General features: G+C 46.7%; 1 protein-coding gene across 1 annotated transcript; it reads right to left on the reverse strand.

The window, feature by feature from the left end:
* Positions 1-3,386: 3,386 nt before the first annotated feature.
* LOC119385676 (uncharacterized) lies at positions 3,387-7,841 on the reverse strand. The gene is made up of 4 exons (XM_037653074.2): positions 7,312-7,841; positions 5,884-6,646; positions 4,583-4,802; positions 3,387-4,051 (listed from the first exon to the last, which is right to left on the reverse strand). Exons 1-4 carry the CDS (start codon positions 7,839-7,841, stop codon positions 3,387-3,389), a joined length of 2,178 nt encoding a protein of 725 aa, XP_037509002.2.
* Positions 7,842-14,717: the final 6,876 nt, after the last annotated feature.

The raw sequence follows: 14,717 nt of genomic DNA on the forward strand, positions 1-14,717 counted from the left end.
ATATATATATATATATATATATATATATATATATATATATATATATACAACAAAGAGGAATAAAACACTCGTATCACATTAGGTCAAATATCGTTTGGCTGGCCAGTGAGATACAGAAAGAAATGAAAAGTGGCACAGATCTCATTATTACTCTGCTCTTTGCAAGGTGCATCTCAATGGAGAGGCAATATGCAATACAATAGAGCAAAACCACAAAAATCACAGCATATCCACGTGGTGAATGATGATGAGTGGGGCGAAGCTCCGGAGGGAATCATCGGTAAACCGTGAATCTTCTGTGTAACGCCCCATCAATCATCATATAAAGAGTGAGAAACACTGTGTGTATATTACAAACATCAAACATTTATTTTTCCTAATTACGTTATGCTTCGCTTGCGTTGTCCCTTCATTATCACGGCTTTATGGTCCGTGAAATGAAGGGATAGCGGTCCCTGTACGGGTTGCAATTGGAAATTTGAAAATACCAGGTCTCTACACGTCCCTCGGATGGTCGTTGGTTTCATATGATCAAAGGACGTGCACGTGAGAGCATGTTTGGCTGCCATGTGTTGTATTAACCACTCATTGTTCTTTTCGGTAATATCGACATTCAGTTCACCAACTAACACAAATGGTCTATTCTTGTACTTGTCATAATTACACAATGCCGTGTCAATAAATCTCTTGATAATCCCACTCGACAATTGGGTGCATCATCATGGTCATGATGATGCATCCATCAAAATTGATGGCAGCATATTCACAGTTGCGGCTCTGTGTCGTTAGTAGTAGTTTCAGATTTTGTGCCTTTTCTGTTTGTTTGACGTATACGGCCACACCACCTGCAGGACGCTCTGCATCATCGATGCACACGACTGGAACGTATCCTTTGATATACGGTCTTTTGGCGTTCCACGTCTCGGTATGACAGATAACGTCCACCGCAGTAAGTGTGGGGTCCCTTTTCACATCGTCTACAAGCTTGACATGTTGTCTTCGGGCGTCGTTGAAAACACGAGACGTAGTAAAGAAGAAAGAAAGCCACACAGGCGAACACGCACGAGAGTCTCACTCGTCAACGTCGTCTTCTTCCCCTACTGCATACCAGAACGCGCGCTTCTCGCGAACTAGAGGTAGCTACTACAAACAAGCGAACAAACGGAGGAAGGACAGACTCACGGCATAAGGAGCTTCGCCCCTAAAAAAACTTTCAGAGAATACTCGGAGGCCTAACCTACAAGACACACTTTCCGTCATCATAGAAGTATTCACTGTATTACGGAAAGACACTGATCACTTTTCTGAGCCAACAGAAACCCTATTGTCGCGATAGCGTAAAGGAACCCGTGTCACATAAAATACGGTGTTGGTGTCAACGTCGGCGGCGTTGGCTGTGTGTGAAAAATCGGGGTTCTCGTTGAGTGAAATATTCAAATGGACGCGAATAATAAGAATCCGGTTTTGAGCCGGAATCAAACCGAGGCGGTCGGCGTGGCAATCATGCATTCTACCACATAGCCGGGGCAGTGCTTAAATGTTTAAATGCGTCTTTTAGATGCGAAGCAATTCGTAGCCAACCAAAGACACTTTCAGCGTTTCTATCTACATATCTATATATCTAGCCGCCTACGTCTGGGTGCTCTCGTGATCGCCGTCTTAACTCTGTGTAGACCCAAACTGGTATGGGAAGGTAAGAGGGCTTGACGAAACTTCCTCTCGGGCTGGGGTAACCCTTTCCTACAGACACGTGTGGCACATACTCGTATATTACGCGGCAAGGTATGCGGGTAGCCACAGGTGATTGACAGCCTATATGAATCCAGCATCGCCGAGAACTGACATTGGTACTTTAATGCGAGAGTAATAAGAAAAACCGACGTCGGCTGATGTCGTTGACGATAAGTTCACCTAGATGAGTTGACCTGACGGATGTAAAGAATAAAAACGAGGATCTCAGCAGGAATCAAACCCAAGCGTTCGGCGTGGCAGTCAGGTATTCTACCACAGTCACGCCAGGTCTTGAAACCGCTTTGGAAAAAGGCCCTATGTAGGCATAATGTGGGTGTAACGTCAAGTGTGGTTGCAGTGCTGCATATCCAATTTCATAACAAAACAATAAACATTACATATGTGCACCTATGATAGAGGCGTCATGTCGGGTTAACGTTAATTTTAGTTCCAGTTTTGGCTCCGCTTTTATAGCAGTCTAATAAAAATTGCATTTGTATTCCATTGATTCAGGAAGCTACATTTAAGCGTTGCTCGAACCCGGAGGCATGCGGTAACGAATACTATTCCTATCATCACACCGTAGCGTGCACTTCGTTTCGATAATACTGACCTCTGTGCCCTAACGCGAGTATCAGATCATAAGTTAGCCTTTATATACCGGTGCAGTAGGCGTTACTGGTAATACCGTGATGTGCAGGTAGCTTTTACACTTAGAAAAATGCGTCGATCCACCTCGTAACGCTTGGCTCAAAGCCAAAAAAATGCAGCACAGCCAATTACTCGCCGACTGCTTCGCATGAAACCGGGTCCTATGAGTCGTGGGATCTGCGGATTTTTTTACGGAATAGTTCCTGCTCACTGCCTCTATATTTTAAAATAGAATGGACCGTGACTGGTACTTGTCGTAAATCTGAACAATGCATTATGGTGGGACACTGGCGTCATAACTTCTGAGCATATGAGCAAGATCTTGCTAAGACACACATTTTGTGTATAAGGTCGGTGTGTGCGCTATTGACGAGATAACTACGCCCTTGACCTACTAGAATAGGACTTGGAATTCATGCTGTTGTAGGGATAGCATAGATAATCATACGTGCTGTACATTGATCTTGAACGAGGTCAATGTTTCCAAAAGAAACCGTAAAAGACACCAAGTTCGACCTCAGTATGCGCATCGAACAAGTGAAACCGATGCTCTCTAGAACCAGACACCTCGCCAATAAAGTGTCTTTGTGCAATGATCCCAAACCAGCATCTTTTACTGATGCTCAACAGTATCGCACTACTCCAGTTACTGTTACCAAGGTATATTACAAATTTTCACGCGACAAGGTTAAAAAGCCCGTGTCACAGAAAATGCGGTGCCGGGACCGGCGTCTGTGGCTTTGGTTTGAGCGAAAATCCGTGTTGTCCACTGTATCGAGCGTCTTGTAGAAAGCGTCTGCACACGGTGGTGGACACAAGAACACTGGTTTATTGATAGCAAAAGGAACGCTTGCGTACAGCGTTGCCAGGCGTTGCTCTGTTGGTTGTACACAGTGTTGCCTTGTTCATCGCCCGTTACATCCTCCTTTCTTTGAAGGCGAATCACAGAAAAAACACTGAAAATACAGAAGACATTTAACGCCGGTCGGTAACTGTCCTCTCTCCTAGGCTGTTTCACTCTGCTGGAATCCGTGAGTGTAGGCCAGGCGAGGTGGTGGTCTTTGTGGTCTGGTGGATCGTCGGTAGAAATCGTCACTGTTCGGTAAGCCTGATGTGCCGGCTGGCGGTCGGTCCTGCGTAGCCTGCGGAGATTCTGGCCCGTGCGGTATGGCTCCACTTGTAGATGAATCGGAGGTGTCGTCGCTGTCGTCGGCGTTGTAATGGGATAATCGACAGAACGCTTCTGGCGTTTTGCGGAGGTGTTGTCTATTTCGACGGAAAACCCGGCCATCTTCTGTCAGAACGGTGTACGACCTTGGCGCCACGAGATCTTGGACTTGTGCTTTTTTTTTCCATCTACCATCATTGAGAACGCGGACGACGTCTCCCTTCTGTAATAGAGCAAGTGACCTTCTTGGGGTCTTTGTTTGCACATGTTTTTGCACGGGCCTTGGGGGTGACACTGAGTAATCTGGAAGCAGCGTTCTGAGACTTCGTCCCATCAGCAGCTCTGCTGGCGACCGACCATCCTCAAGAGGACACACCCTGTAGTTTAGAAGACCTAAATAGAAATTCTCTTTACTCCTCTCCGTTTTGTCCAGAATCCGCTTGACCACTTGGGCGCCCTTCTCGGCGAGTCCATTGGATCTGGGAAAATGCGGACTTGAAATTGTATGTTTGAAGTCATATCGAGCCGCAAAATCTTTGAACTCTTTTGACGCGAACTGAGGGCCGCCATCACTACAAACTTCTAATGGTAACCCGTGCCTTGCAAAGATCTGAAGTAGTTTCTGAATGACAGCTGTTGCTGAGGTCTCCTGTAGCTGTTCGACTTCAGGAAAATTAGAGTAGGCGTCGTAGACAACCAAGAAATTCTTTCCAGCATGCTGGAAAAGATCTGCACCAACTCTAGCCCACGGCAAGTCAGGGACGGCGCGCTGAAGAAGGGGCTCGTCAGGTTGCCGATAACCAAACTCCTTACAGACGTCACACCTGTCAATAAAATTGGCAATATCTGCTGCCATTCCTGGCCAATACATCAACTTACGGGCCCTCGATTTGCATTTCCCTAACCCGAGATGCCCTTGGTGCACTCGTCTCAGCATCTCCGTTCGCATGCTTGCAGGTACCACTACTTTGGTTCCCTTTAGCAGTATTCCGTTGACTACAGTAAGCTCTGCTGTGGAGGACTTTAGCTCACCCTCTACTGGGATTGACGACCGCAATCTCGAAATGACATCTTGCAGCGTTTCATCACTGGCCGTTGCTGCCTGCAGACGGGAGAGGGTGGCTGCACCCACACTTGAATTAAGGACGCCAACAGCATGAATTTCAACATCTGTTGTGCCCTTGCCTGGGTGTTCCTGGGCTGGGATTCTTGACAAGGTGTCAGCAACAACTAATTTGCTGCCTGGAACATACTGCAAATCAAATTCATATTTCAGCAGCCGAAGAAATAGTCGCTGCAGACGCGGTGGCATGTCACCTATTTCTTTCTTTGAAATCGCCAACAATGGACTGTGTTTTCGATAGCAATATGTCTTCCAGTGACATAATCGTTAAACTTTTCACAGCCAAATGTTATGCCTAATGCCTCTTTTTCTATTTGAGCATACCTTCGCTCGGTTTCTGTGAGTGCTCGCGACGCGTATCCGACGGGACGCCAATCGCGTCCATGTTGTTGGAAAAGGACCGCTCCGAGTGCAAACGCAGACGCGTCCGTCGACAGTTTCGTGGGAAGCTCGGAATTAAAAACAGCCAAGACTGGCGCTTTCGTCAGCATCATCTTGAGTTGTTCCCACTCACGCTGGTGAACCTGCGTCCACTCGAAAATTGTATCGTTCCTGATTAGGCTGCGCAAGGCCTCAGTGTGGGCTGACAACAGTGGCAAGTACTTTCCAAAATAGTTAACTGCTCCAAGGAAGCGCTGGAAGTCTTTCTTGGTCTTTGGCGCAGGTTGGTTTAAGATGCACTTTATCAGGTCGGGATTAGGCTCAATACCTTTGGAGCTAATTTTATCGCCCAAGAAAGTGATTTAAGTTTGTCCGAAACTGCACTTTTCCGCATTCAAGGTAAGGCCCTCAGCCTGTGCCCTTGCTAGCGCTTTGTGCAGGCGTTCATCGTGTTCCTTTTTGCTAGAACCCCACACAAGCACGTCGTCGATGTACCCATGCGTTCCTGGGAGGTCATCGAATATCTGGCTCATGGTACGCTGGAAAACTTCGGGTGCAGATGAAATACCGAACGGTAATCGGAGATACCGATAACGACCGAACGGGCTGAATGTGCAGATTTCTGAAGTCTTTCTATCTAAAGGAATTTGATGAAAACCGCTGTTTGCATCAAGTCTGCTGAAAAACTTTGCTTGCCCTAGCTCACCCTCGATTTCTTCCCGGCATGGCAACTGAAAGGGTTCTCTTTTCACTGCCCTGTTAATTGCCCGCGGGTCCATGCAAACTCTTAGTCTCCATTTTTCTTCCTCACGATAACCAAGGGACTTACCCAGTCCGACGGCTCTTCCACTTTCTCAATGATGTTCGCGGCACACATCCGGTCGAGCTCTTTCTTGAGTGGCTTTATGAGTGCGTAAGGCACGCGCCGGGTTGGCTGTACTACGGGGACAGCGTCCTCTCGAAGCACCATTTTGTACTCGTGCCGCGTCCTTCCAATGCCGGTGAATAGTCTTGGATATGTCTGCTTTAGGCTTGCGTAACCGTCGCTGTTGTCCACCGCGTTGACTCTGTTGACCAGACCAAGTTGCTCACTAGCCTCGAGGCCCAAAATTCCTTGCTTCTTCTTTACTATGAAGAACTCCAGCAGAACGTGTCGCTTGTCTAACTGCACGGCGAGGCGAACCTTTCCACACTGTGGTATTTCACCACCCCCATAATGACGCAAGATGCTCCTCGTGGGGTACGGCTGCTGTTTAGTACCGAGCCTGTTGAACAGCGAACGCGGCAGCAAGTTGGCCTGCGCTCCGGTGTCGACCTTCAGCTGCACCTGCTTTCCTTCAATGTTCGTTGTTACAACCCAATCGCGACTTTCGTGACCACGCTTGCTTTCCGTTGTCCTGATCTCCAGAACGTCGAAGTCACCGTCACTCTCCACTCCATCGACCACGTCATCAACAGCTGCTCGGTTGCTCGTACAGCAGGCGGCGAAGTGATTAGGCTTCATGCAGTTGTTGCATATTTTGCCGTACGCCGGACACTTTCTTGGCGCGTGTGACAAGTTGCAGTACCGGCATTTTTTAGGGGCGAAGCTCCTTAAGGCGGCACCCGTTCGTCCCTCGTAGTCGTAGTCGTAGTGCGTAACCAGTCTTACGCTTTGACCTCCAATGTGGTGCCGGTGGGAGATTTTTCCTGTGCGTTGTTGAACAATAAAAAATTCGCAGCGTTAGCTAAAAGCCAACTTCTTCTGTCTCTCATTCCCATTAGCAGCCATTCTTTACCTCCAAGGTAGTGCCTGGTGAGATTTCTCCTGTGCGTGATTAAACAATAAAAATTTTGTTCAAAACGCCGTTGATTGATGAAATAAACCAACGAAAGACGCCAGATGTTTTGTAAAAGCAAAACGAAAGAACGCCAGATGTTTCTAAAGCAAAACGAAAAGACGCCAGCTGCTTAACGAAAGACGCCAGATGTTTTCTAAAGCAATGGTTTTCTAAACAATGAAAATTCACAGCGTACATGTAAAATTAAAGTGAGCTGCAAGTCGTCATAACTCATCGAACCTTTAGTATAAACGCGCCCGATCTCACGTCGGTGATGATGTACTGGGCAGAATTCACGGAAGATTCATGGTTTACCGATGAACCTCCGCAGCTTCGCCCACTCATCATCATTCACTCCGTGGATATGCTGTGATTTTTTTCGTCCCTTCTTAAGTGGCGTTCTTGAAACAGGTTCAATCTTGTTTTCCTCAGCCCACGCTTTATTTTGCGATTCAGCAAGTTCCTCAGCCTTGCAGTATTCCACTGCTGTGACGAGGGTCAGGTCCTTCTTGCGAAGAAGGTTTTCACGCAGGGAAGCGCTAGAAATGCCATACACGATTTGGTCCCTCAGCATGGAGTCTCGTAAATCACCAAAGTTGCACGTTCTTGCTTTGAGCTGCAAATCCCGAAAGAACTGTTCGAATGGATCTCCGTGTGCCTGACGACGCGAGCGAAACACATAGCGTTCGTAAGTCTCATTACACTTGGGCAAGCAGTAGGCTTCAAACGCTTTAACCAAAGCGTCGTAGTCTTTAGCTTCCTCCGGCGTCAGGTTCAGGGTATTGAACACATCAATTGCTTCTTGACCGGCGACGTGCAAAAAAATTGCAGCTTTCTGCTCCTTACTGCGTGGTTTGATGGGCTCCGTAGCTATCAGGTACAGCTCGATGCGTTGCTTCAATGTCTGCCAGGACGCCGCTGCGTTGTCGCCTAATTGCAGTGGCTCGGGCGGGCGTAGTTCAGTCATCGTGGCGTCCCACTTCTGACACCATGTATCGAGCGTCTTGTAGAAAGCGTCTGCACACGGTGGTGGACACAAGAACACTGGTTTATTGATAGCAAAAGGAACGCTTGCGTACAGCGTTACCAGGCGTAGCTCTGTTGGCTGTACACAGTGTTGCCTTGTTGATCGCCCGTTGCAAGCGAAAAACTGGAAGAATTCAAAGAATAAAACTGTGTGTTCGAGCCTTCTAATTGCTTCTACCCACTACCTGGTTGGTTATCCTGCCTTATGGCGTTCCGCGTTGCAATTCACGGTGAAGTACGATTCTAGACGCTTTCTTTCGTCAGTTCCTGCGTGCGGAAGAACTGGTGGTCAAATTGCTCAAACCCATTTCGCAAAATGAGCGAGAACGCCCTAAAAGTTGCATATATGCGCGGGATAAAGCGTTCCGTCCAGATTCCTTATTTTCATTGTAAATACAACCTTAATAAAACTTTGGTTGAGCCTAGTTGGAACATACCGTTCGGAGGAAAGAACCTGTTATCTATCAGGCAATAAATTCGGCGAAAACCAGACGTGCAGCATTTGAACGGAAAGGAACGAAACGCAGGGCATCAATTAGCGTCATAGCTTTGAAACAGAAGTGATGAAATTTTTGTTTGCGCAACATTGGCATAGCAAACAACAAAGTGATGGCTTTGGACATTTGCAGACAACAAATCGTTATTTATACGATGAAAAATTCAACGTCAACCAGGAGAGACCACGAAGCAGAGATGAGACAAGGATTGACTCTGCTCTTCGATATTTGGCTATCATCCACGTGCTTCGCATGGCAACACTCCAATTGCTACATGCAACAACGACTCTCATGCGTTCATATCCAGACAACAATGGAATGTGGCAAAGTGAAATGGCAAGTCGAATCGATAACCGCGATAGAACGTAACATTGCCGTATGAGATAAGGCTGATCGCCGAAAAGCACACCATCGAACGACAATCACTTATTGGAAGACGGCGCACATAAATGCCGATATGACCGGCGCACCATCAAGGGCCGCAGTTCTTTTGCATTCGTGTGAGGCGGGAGTATTATTATTAATATTATTTTTTTTCTTTTTTTTCTGTCACACCTGCAATGCCGGGGGCACTTGTGAGGTAATCGAAGCTGCTTCGCGTTAATATAATAGGCGTATCAAGATTAAGGCGAAGCATTAGATGCTTCATAAAAGGCGACAATTGTCGTCATCATGATGTCACGATCAGCGGAATTTGTGACATCACGATAGTGTTACATAAAGTGAAGTCACATGATGACGTCATTGCATTACGTCAATTGGTAAAAAGTGGGCCGATCCCGGAGGCACTTGAAAATCACGTAAGGTGCTGCAAGCTTCAATGTTTCCGATCCTGGGGCCGGTGCAATACCACGTTAGGTGCAGAACGTTTTCAGCGGGGGGATCAATACATCGACTTAGAAGAAAAAGAATAAGACGACTTTAGCCTTCGAGTCGTCTTAGGTAAATGCATAACGAACCGTGCGACGTTTTGTGTACTAAAATGCGGTTTTAATTATGAGTCACGCCGTATCAGGGGACTCAGGCATATTTCTAACCATCAGGGATTTTTTAGCGTGCCCTTATATATAGCAGACAGGTGTTCTTGCATTTCGCCCTCACTGGAAGGCGGATGCGGCTGCCGCGAAGCCCACTAGCGCCCGCCAGCTTGGCAGTCCAACACTTTCGCCGAAGTGCTACTGCTGTTTGGGCATACTCTCAGAATTGAAGCGTCCACCGAGAACACTGGAAATTCCTACAGTTTATTACTGGCCACAAAGCACTTGTTTTCCATCTCTTAGAAAAGTGTTCATTTCCGGCTGATCTAATTCTCTGTATTCTTCAATATTTTGGCTATATTTTCTAGAGAAGTAAAATAAATTTTACATTTTCCATTCCCAAACGAGAACTACTTTCTATTTACGTCTGCAAAGAGCCTGTTGCTAAGAAATAAACAAATGTAGTTTTGAGCGAAAGACCACTACCTCAGTTATCAGTGAGAAAGGCCGTGGTGTCGGGCATAGGGACCCTTTTGAGGACTCGGACTTCTTCCAACGTAAATTTATATGTGCATTTATATGTACGTGAACTTTCTTGCATTACACACCACTTAAATTGCAGCCAAAGTGTCCGTGAATACACGTCAGACTCTGCCCAGGCGGCGCTGCGAAAAACACCGCCACCAGCGCCCTCATCGTAGCCCTGGCACTAACTGGGTAGTGCAAAGAGAGGCGCCCGCAGCGAATGTGCATAGGCCGCAATGTAACCCTCCTCTTTCGTTGGTGTCGAGGCGCGGTTTCCTGAAAATCAAGGACCTGGAAAGCTTCTTCCGCGAATCCACGCTTCAGAAGCAAAGGAAGCTGATCAAAGCGAACTGCGAGTACAATGCAAAATAAGTTTTAGTTATTCCCGCGCGCTGCAACTCGCAAGTACAAGCGAGCATCACACGACACCGAGTTCGAGGCAAGCCCTCCGACACCCGTTCTCTAGAGCCTAAATGCGTTAAAATCGGGTATATACGTATGCCACAGCGATAAAGTACCTACATACACGATCAATTTACTTAGCTATGCATCTTACGATCAGTGGTACAACACTCGGTTCATCAGGGGCGAATGGCTCCGGCGATTTTCGCCTTTTCAGTTGCATTCTCCCTTAGTTCATCTCTCGCTTCCTGTGCATTCGAGTGTTTTATTACGCATCCTCAAATGGTCTCTTGATGGTCGTCTTCCGTTTGTATGTACTGCAAATGGGCATACGTGCGTGTCCACTTTCGCGGGGTACAACCAAAGGCAAAACCGTGGCCTCCGAGATAGCTACGGCAACCGCGGAGGACACGGGCGAAACAAACCTGAATGGGGTCACGACCAACATTCTGCGATTTACTTGTATGACGCACGTGGTATCAGCTAGTTAGAACCAGAACTCTGAGCCTTCAAAACGTACATACGTCCGCGATGCTGTGTTGTGACGACCAACTCGTCGCGCTGTGCGTATCACGCGTCTCCAGTCTGCCTCTAGCTGCTCACTTCGTGTTACACGACAAGCACCGCGGTCAGAGCCTCTGCTGAGCTTCATAGTCAAGGTTACCATGGTTTTGCATCAGGGCTACGCAAAACAACAGCAGAGCCACACATTCATGCCACCAGCTGGGGAGAACGCGGGTACTTCGCTTACCCAACACGCTCGCAACGGCCCGTATCCAGCGCTCTCGCCTTTCTTCTTCGTACGACAACTATGGAAATCGGTAAAACTGAACGTTGTTATTCAGTCGTTTACGTCCGTGGCAATTCACAACGCAACAGTGCGTCTTTTGCGGAGTTTCTTCGTAGCGTGCGGAGGGCTCTCGTCTGCTGCTGTTTTCGCCGTCGTTCAGGCGAGTGATCCAGCAAGTACCTCACGACGGCTCGGTGGCGCGTCTGACTAGCGGAGAGCAATTCACAGCTCTCGTTCTGAGTGCTAAGTGCGCAAACACACGCGATATTAAGCTCAATCGTTGTTTCGCACTCGCTAGTTGCACCTCGTCTCATAGCAAACTGTGCGAGAGAGTCGGTCTATGCACTACATAATACTTATCCGGCAGGTGACGCCACACATCTAGAAAACTCCAGAGTCTGACGTCCATAAGCCCAAGACCTCTATGTCTTATATATGCTGTATAGCTTATATCTGCTGTATAGCTCTTCTATTCGAGGCTTTCGTGTCCGGGGTCGGCGTAGAACTGATCATGTCGCCTTTGGCCTTGCAGTGTGGCGAGAGGCATGCTCGCTAGGAAGGGGAGGGCTGCGCCGTGCTCCGAGAGGCGAGCGCATGCTCCGAGAGGCGCGAGCGTGCTGCGAGAGGCTAGGGCGCGCTGAGATACGCGAGGGCGAGGGCGGAAAATGTCGAGGGGTGAACCTTCCAGAAACGCCCCAACATGGGGTGACGGTGAGGCGCAGTGTAGTGTAAAATAGCGTGTCAGTGTCACTGTCCAGGAGTTCGCGCTTTGAGAATGGCGAACGTTTTTCGTTCTCCCGATGAAGAAGCCACCCGAAGTGAGCATCAGCGAGAGCTGACGCGAGAACGGGCATGTCGTCGCCGAGCCCACCGCGATGTTCAAGCAAGGGTTGCCGAAGCTAAGCGCCAGCGAAGGGAAGACTTGAAAAACGTAGAAGTACGATGTAGCGTGATGAATGACAGGCATAAGCTTTTACATAAAGTAGTTTGACGGGCATACGGGCATAAGCCGTTCTACATGAAGTAGCATTCATTAGGTCTGCATTTGATGGAATTGGAAGAGCGAGAGCTAGAGGCAGCGTGCGGTTAAACTTAAGTATTTAGGATGTATGAACATCGTTATCATGCCACTAGTCAGCAATGTTTTACTCACAGATTTTTTGTTGGCATCTGTGACACCTTTTTTTTAATGTGTGGTGCTTTGTCAATTAGTTCCCAGTTCGGCATTGCATTTTAAGATGCAATGCATTTTAAGACGCCAGCACATGATATCCTTGCTCGATAAAGCCCGCACTTCTCTCGACATTGCACTCTTTTATCAGTTTCCGTGCACGTCTCTGTATGTATTACGCGATAAGTCCTATGATGGCACTTCATTATGTTATCGTTCCGTCGTGTCTGCTACGCTGAAGGTGCAAATGATTACATAAAAGAGCTCGATAGCTATTAACGATGATAAACATTTTCCTGAAACTTCCATAGATAGTTCAGCGGTAAGTGGTGCCATTGTCGCGACAGCCTTCAGCTTTCACGCGGAACTGGGGATCGCGACGTAATTCCCCAATATGGCTATCGGCGGCATTTCCAAACCCCGACGCCACTTATAAAAAAGGCGCCCACCTAAACTGGCACTCATTCCCGACTGCTCATCCCAAAGTCTGTGCAGGTAAGAATCACCTCTTAAATATTGATTGCATTTTTGAGATATTTTGGCGAAGCCTAGAATTATCTCCTTTTTCAGACGTTATTTAGTTATGAGATGTTATTCTGCACAATCACAGAAAATTTTTTTTGAGAAATGCATAGAGCTTTATTTCAGGTATTCTACCTGATTCATTTAAGCAATTTGAGACAAGCAAGAAAAGTTTTCGATGCTCTGCAAGCAACAGGTTTAATGGCTTTTTCCGTAATGCTCTTTAGTTGATCGATTCGTATTATGTTGCCAACCAAAAAGCCCAAAGGCACCCGCAGTGATGTCAATTTGTAAGTCTTTCTTCAGCAGTATACCTTCTAATCCTTGCAGCCGAGCCACCATGAAGACAGGTCTCGTGATTGTCCTTCTGGCACTCTGCGCCGCCGCCTGTAAGTAAATTGTAGCTATGGAATAAACTTGAATTGATGCATTTCCTGCAAGTTTGTCTATAAAAATAGGCAATTTTGCGAGTGCTTGGCATCACCTGTCTGGAAATTAATTGTTGGAAATAGGTATCCATGATTAAACATGTAAGCAAAATTTTATTTATTTTCGTATTATTTTATTATTTTCGTATTCATATGCATTCGTACTATTCGACGAAATTTATGTCTACTTCCAGCGTTTATTAATACATTTACCCCTGAGGTAAATTGTGCTCGGCAAGGCTATTTGAAAATTGCCTAACGAGCTCCACCGAGACAGTTAAATCAGTTTTCAGTGCCGAACTTCAGCGCACAACAATCTATGCTTATATGTCGTGGCGACAGAGCTTTGCGTGCATAAACAGACAGTAAATGGGCGGCGCGGAACTGTGGTATTGTGGTGGAGCAACTCACACGCAAATAGGACACTTGTCTCACTCGGGGCGGTCACCTGATATGCCCCTGAACTGAGTGGCACAGATTTGCTTTTCTATTTTATGGCTACCGTATCGCCTAAGTAAACACAGCCGAGCGAACAAACGTGAATGAGCTTATATTCTACGTAGCATCGAAGTTACTTGCGCTGAAGAGGCTTAATAAGACTCCTCATCGTGTGGACGTGTTGCAGCGAATGCGTCATATATTCAATTTATCCAGCGTCTGTGCGATAGTGACACATCACTTGCTCATGCCACGTTTATTTATTTGTTATTTTTATTACTTATGTATTTATTGTAAATCACGTGGCATGATTAACGGCGGGCATCATAGTGATGAGTTTCTCCCATGTAACGAAGCCTCAAGGAGCTGCGAACGCGCTTCTTTTTTTACAGAAGGAATAAACGCCAATGTGTTCGGGTACATACATCTAGCTTTAGGATACAAAGAGCAAACCACAGTAACTCTACAGTAAATGGCAGGAACAAGAACTATTACACTACTCAACGTTGAATTTTCCTAGCATTAAAACTGTATCGCGGAAGGGGGGGGGGGGTGTATGCTCTTTTGCATGAGTGTGCCCTAATTATGTCATTATATTACGAGTGTGCCCGGAGGGCATTTCCTTTGTCTTTTATTTTCAGAATTGTTGGCAACTATAAAATTTTGAGCAAAATGCTTCGACTTTTCCAAAAGATGCAGCTGTCCACCGAGTTAATCGTACACTTTCACAGAACGAACGAAAAGAGTAGAACTTAAGGCCTCGTTTTTCTTTTATAGACACAACATTAAAGGACCCCTGACAGCAAAATTTTTCTTTAGAACTTTTTTTACTCTAATTTGTAGCTTTGTGTCTGGTAATCCCTAAATTGAATCGTAAATGCTCTAACGCATCGAGTACCTAATGCTAGAGTAGTTAATTGTGACCATTTTAGCGTCACTTCAAGGCGCCCGCCTAAAAACCTTAAGAAACTCGCGCCCCATGCGGGGGAGCGCCAAAGATCATGTGCACTCAAGCTGTGGTGACGTTGAAAGCGCAGTTTTCAAATCGGGGCCCCGCGCGCGGTAGA

This window comes from Rhipicephalus sanguineus, chromosome 3 (assembly GCF_013339695.2).
Source record: "Rhipicephalus sanguineus isolate Rsan-2018 chromosome 3, BIME_Rsan_1.4, whole genome shotgun sequence".
In the NCBI taxonomy this organism is placed as follows: Eukaryota; Metazoa; Arthropoda; class Arachnida; order Ixodida; family Ixodidae; genus Rhipicephalus; species Rhipicephalus sanguineus.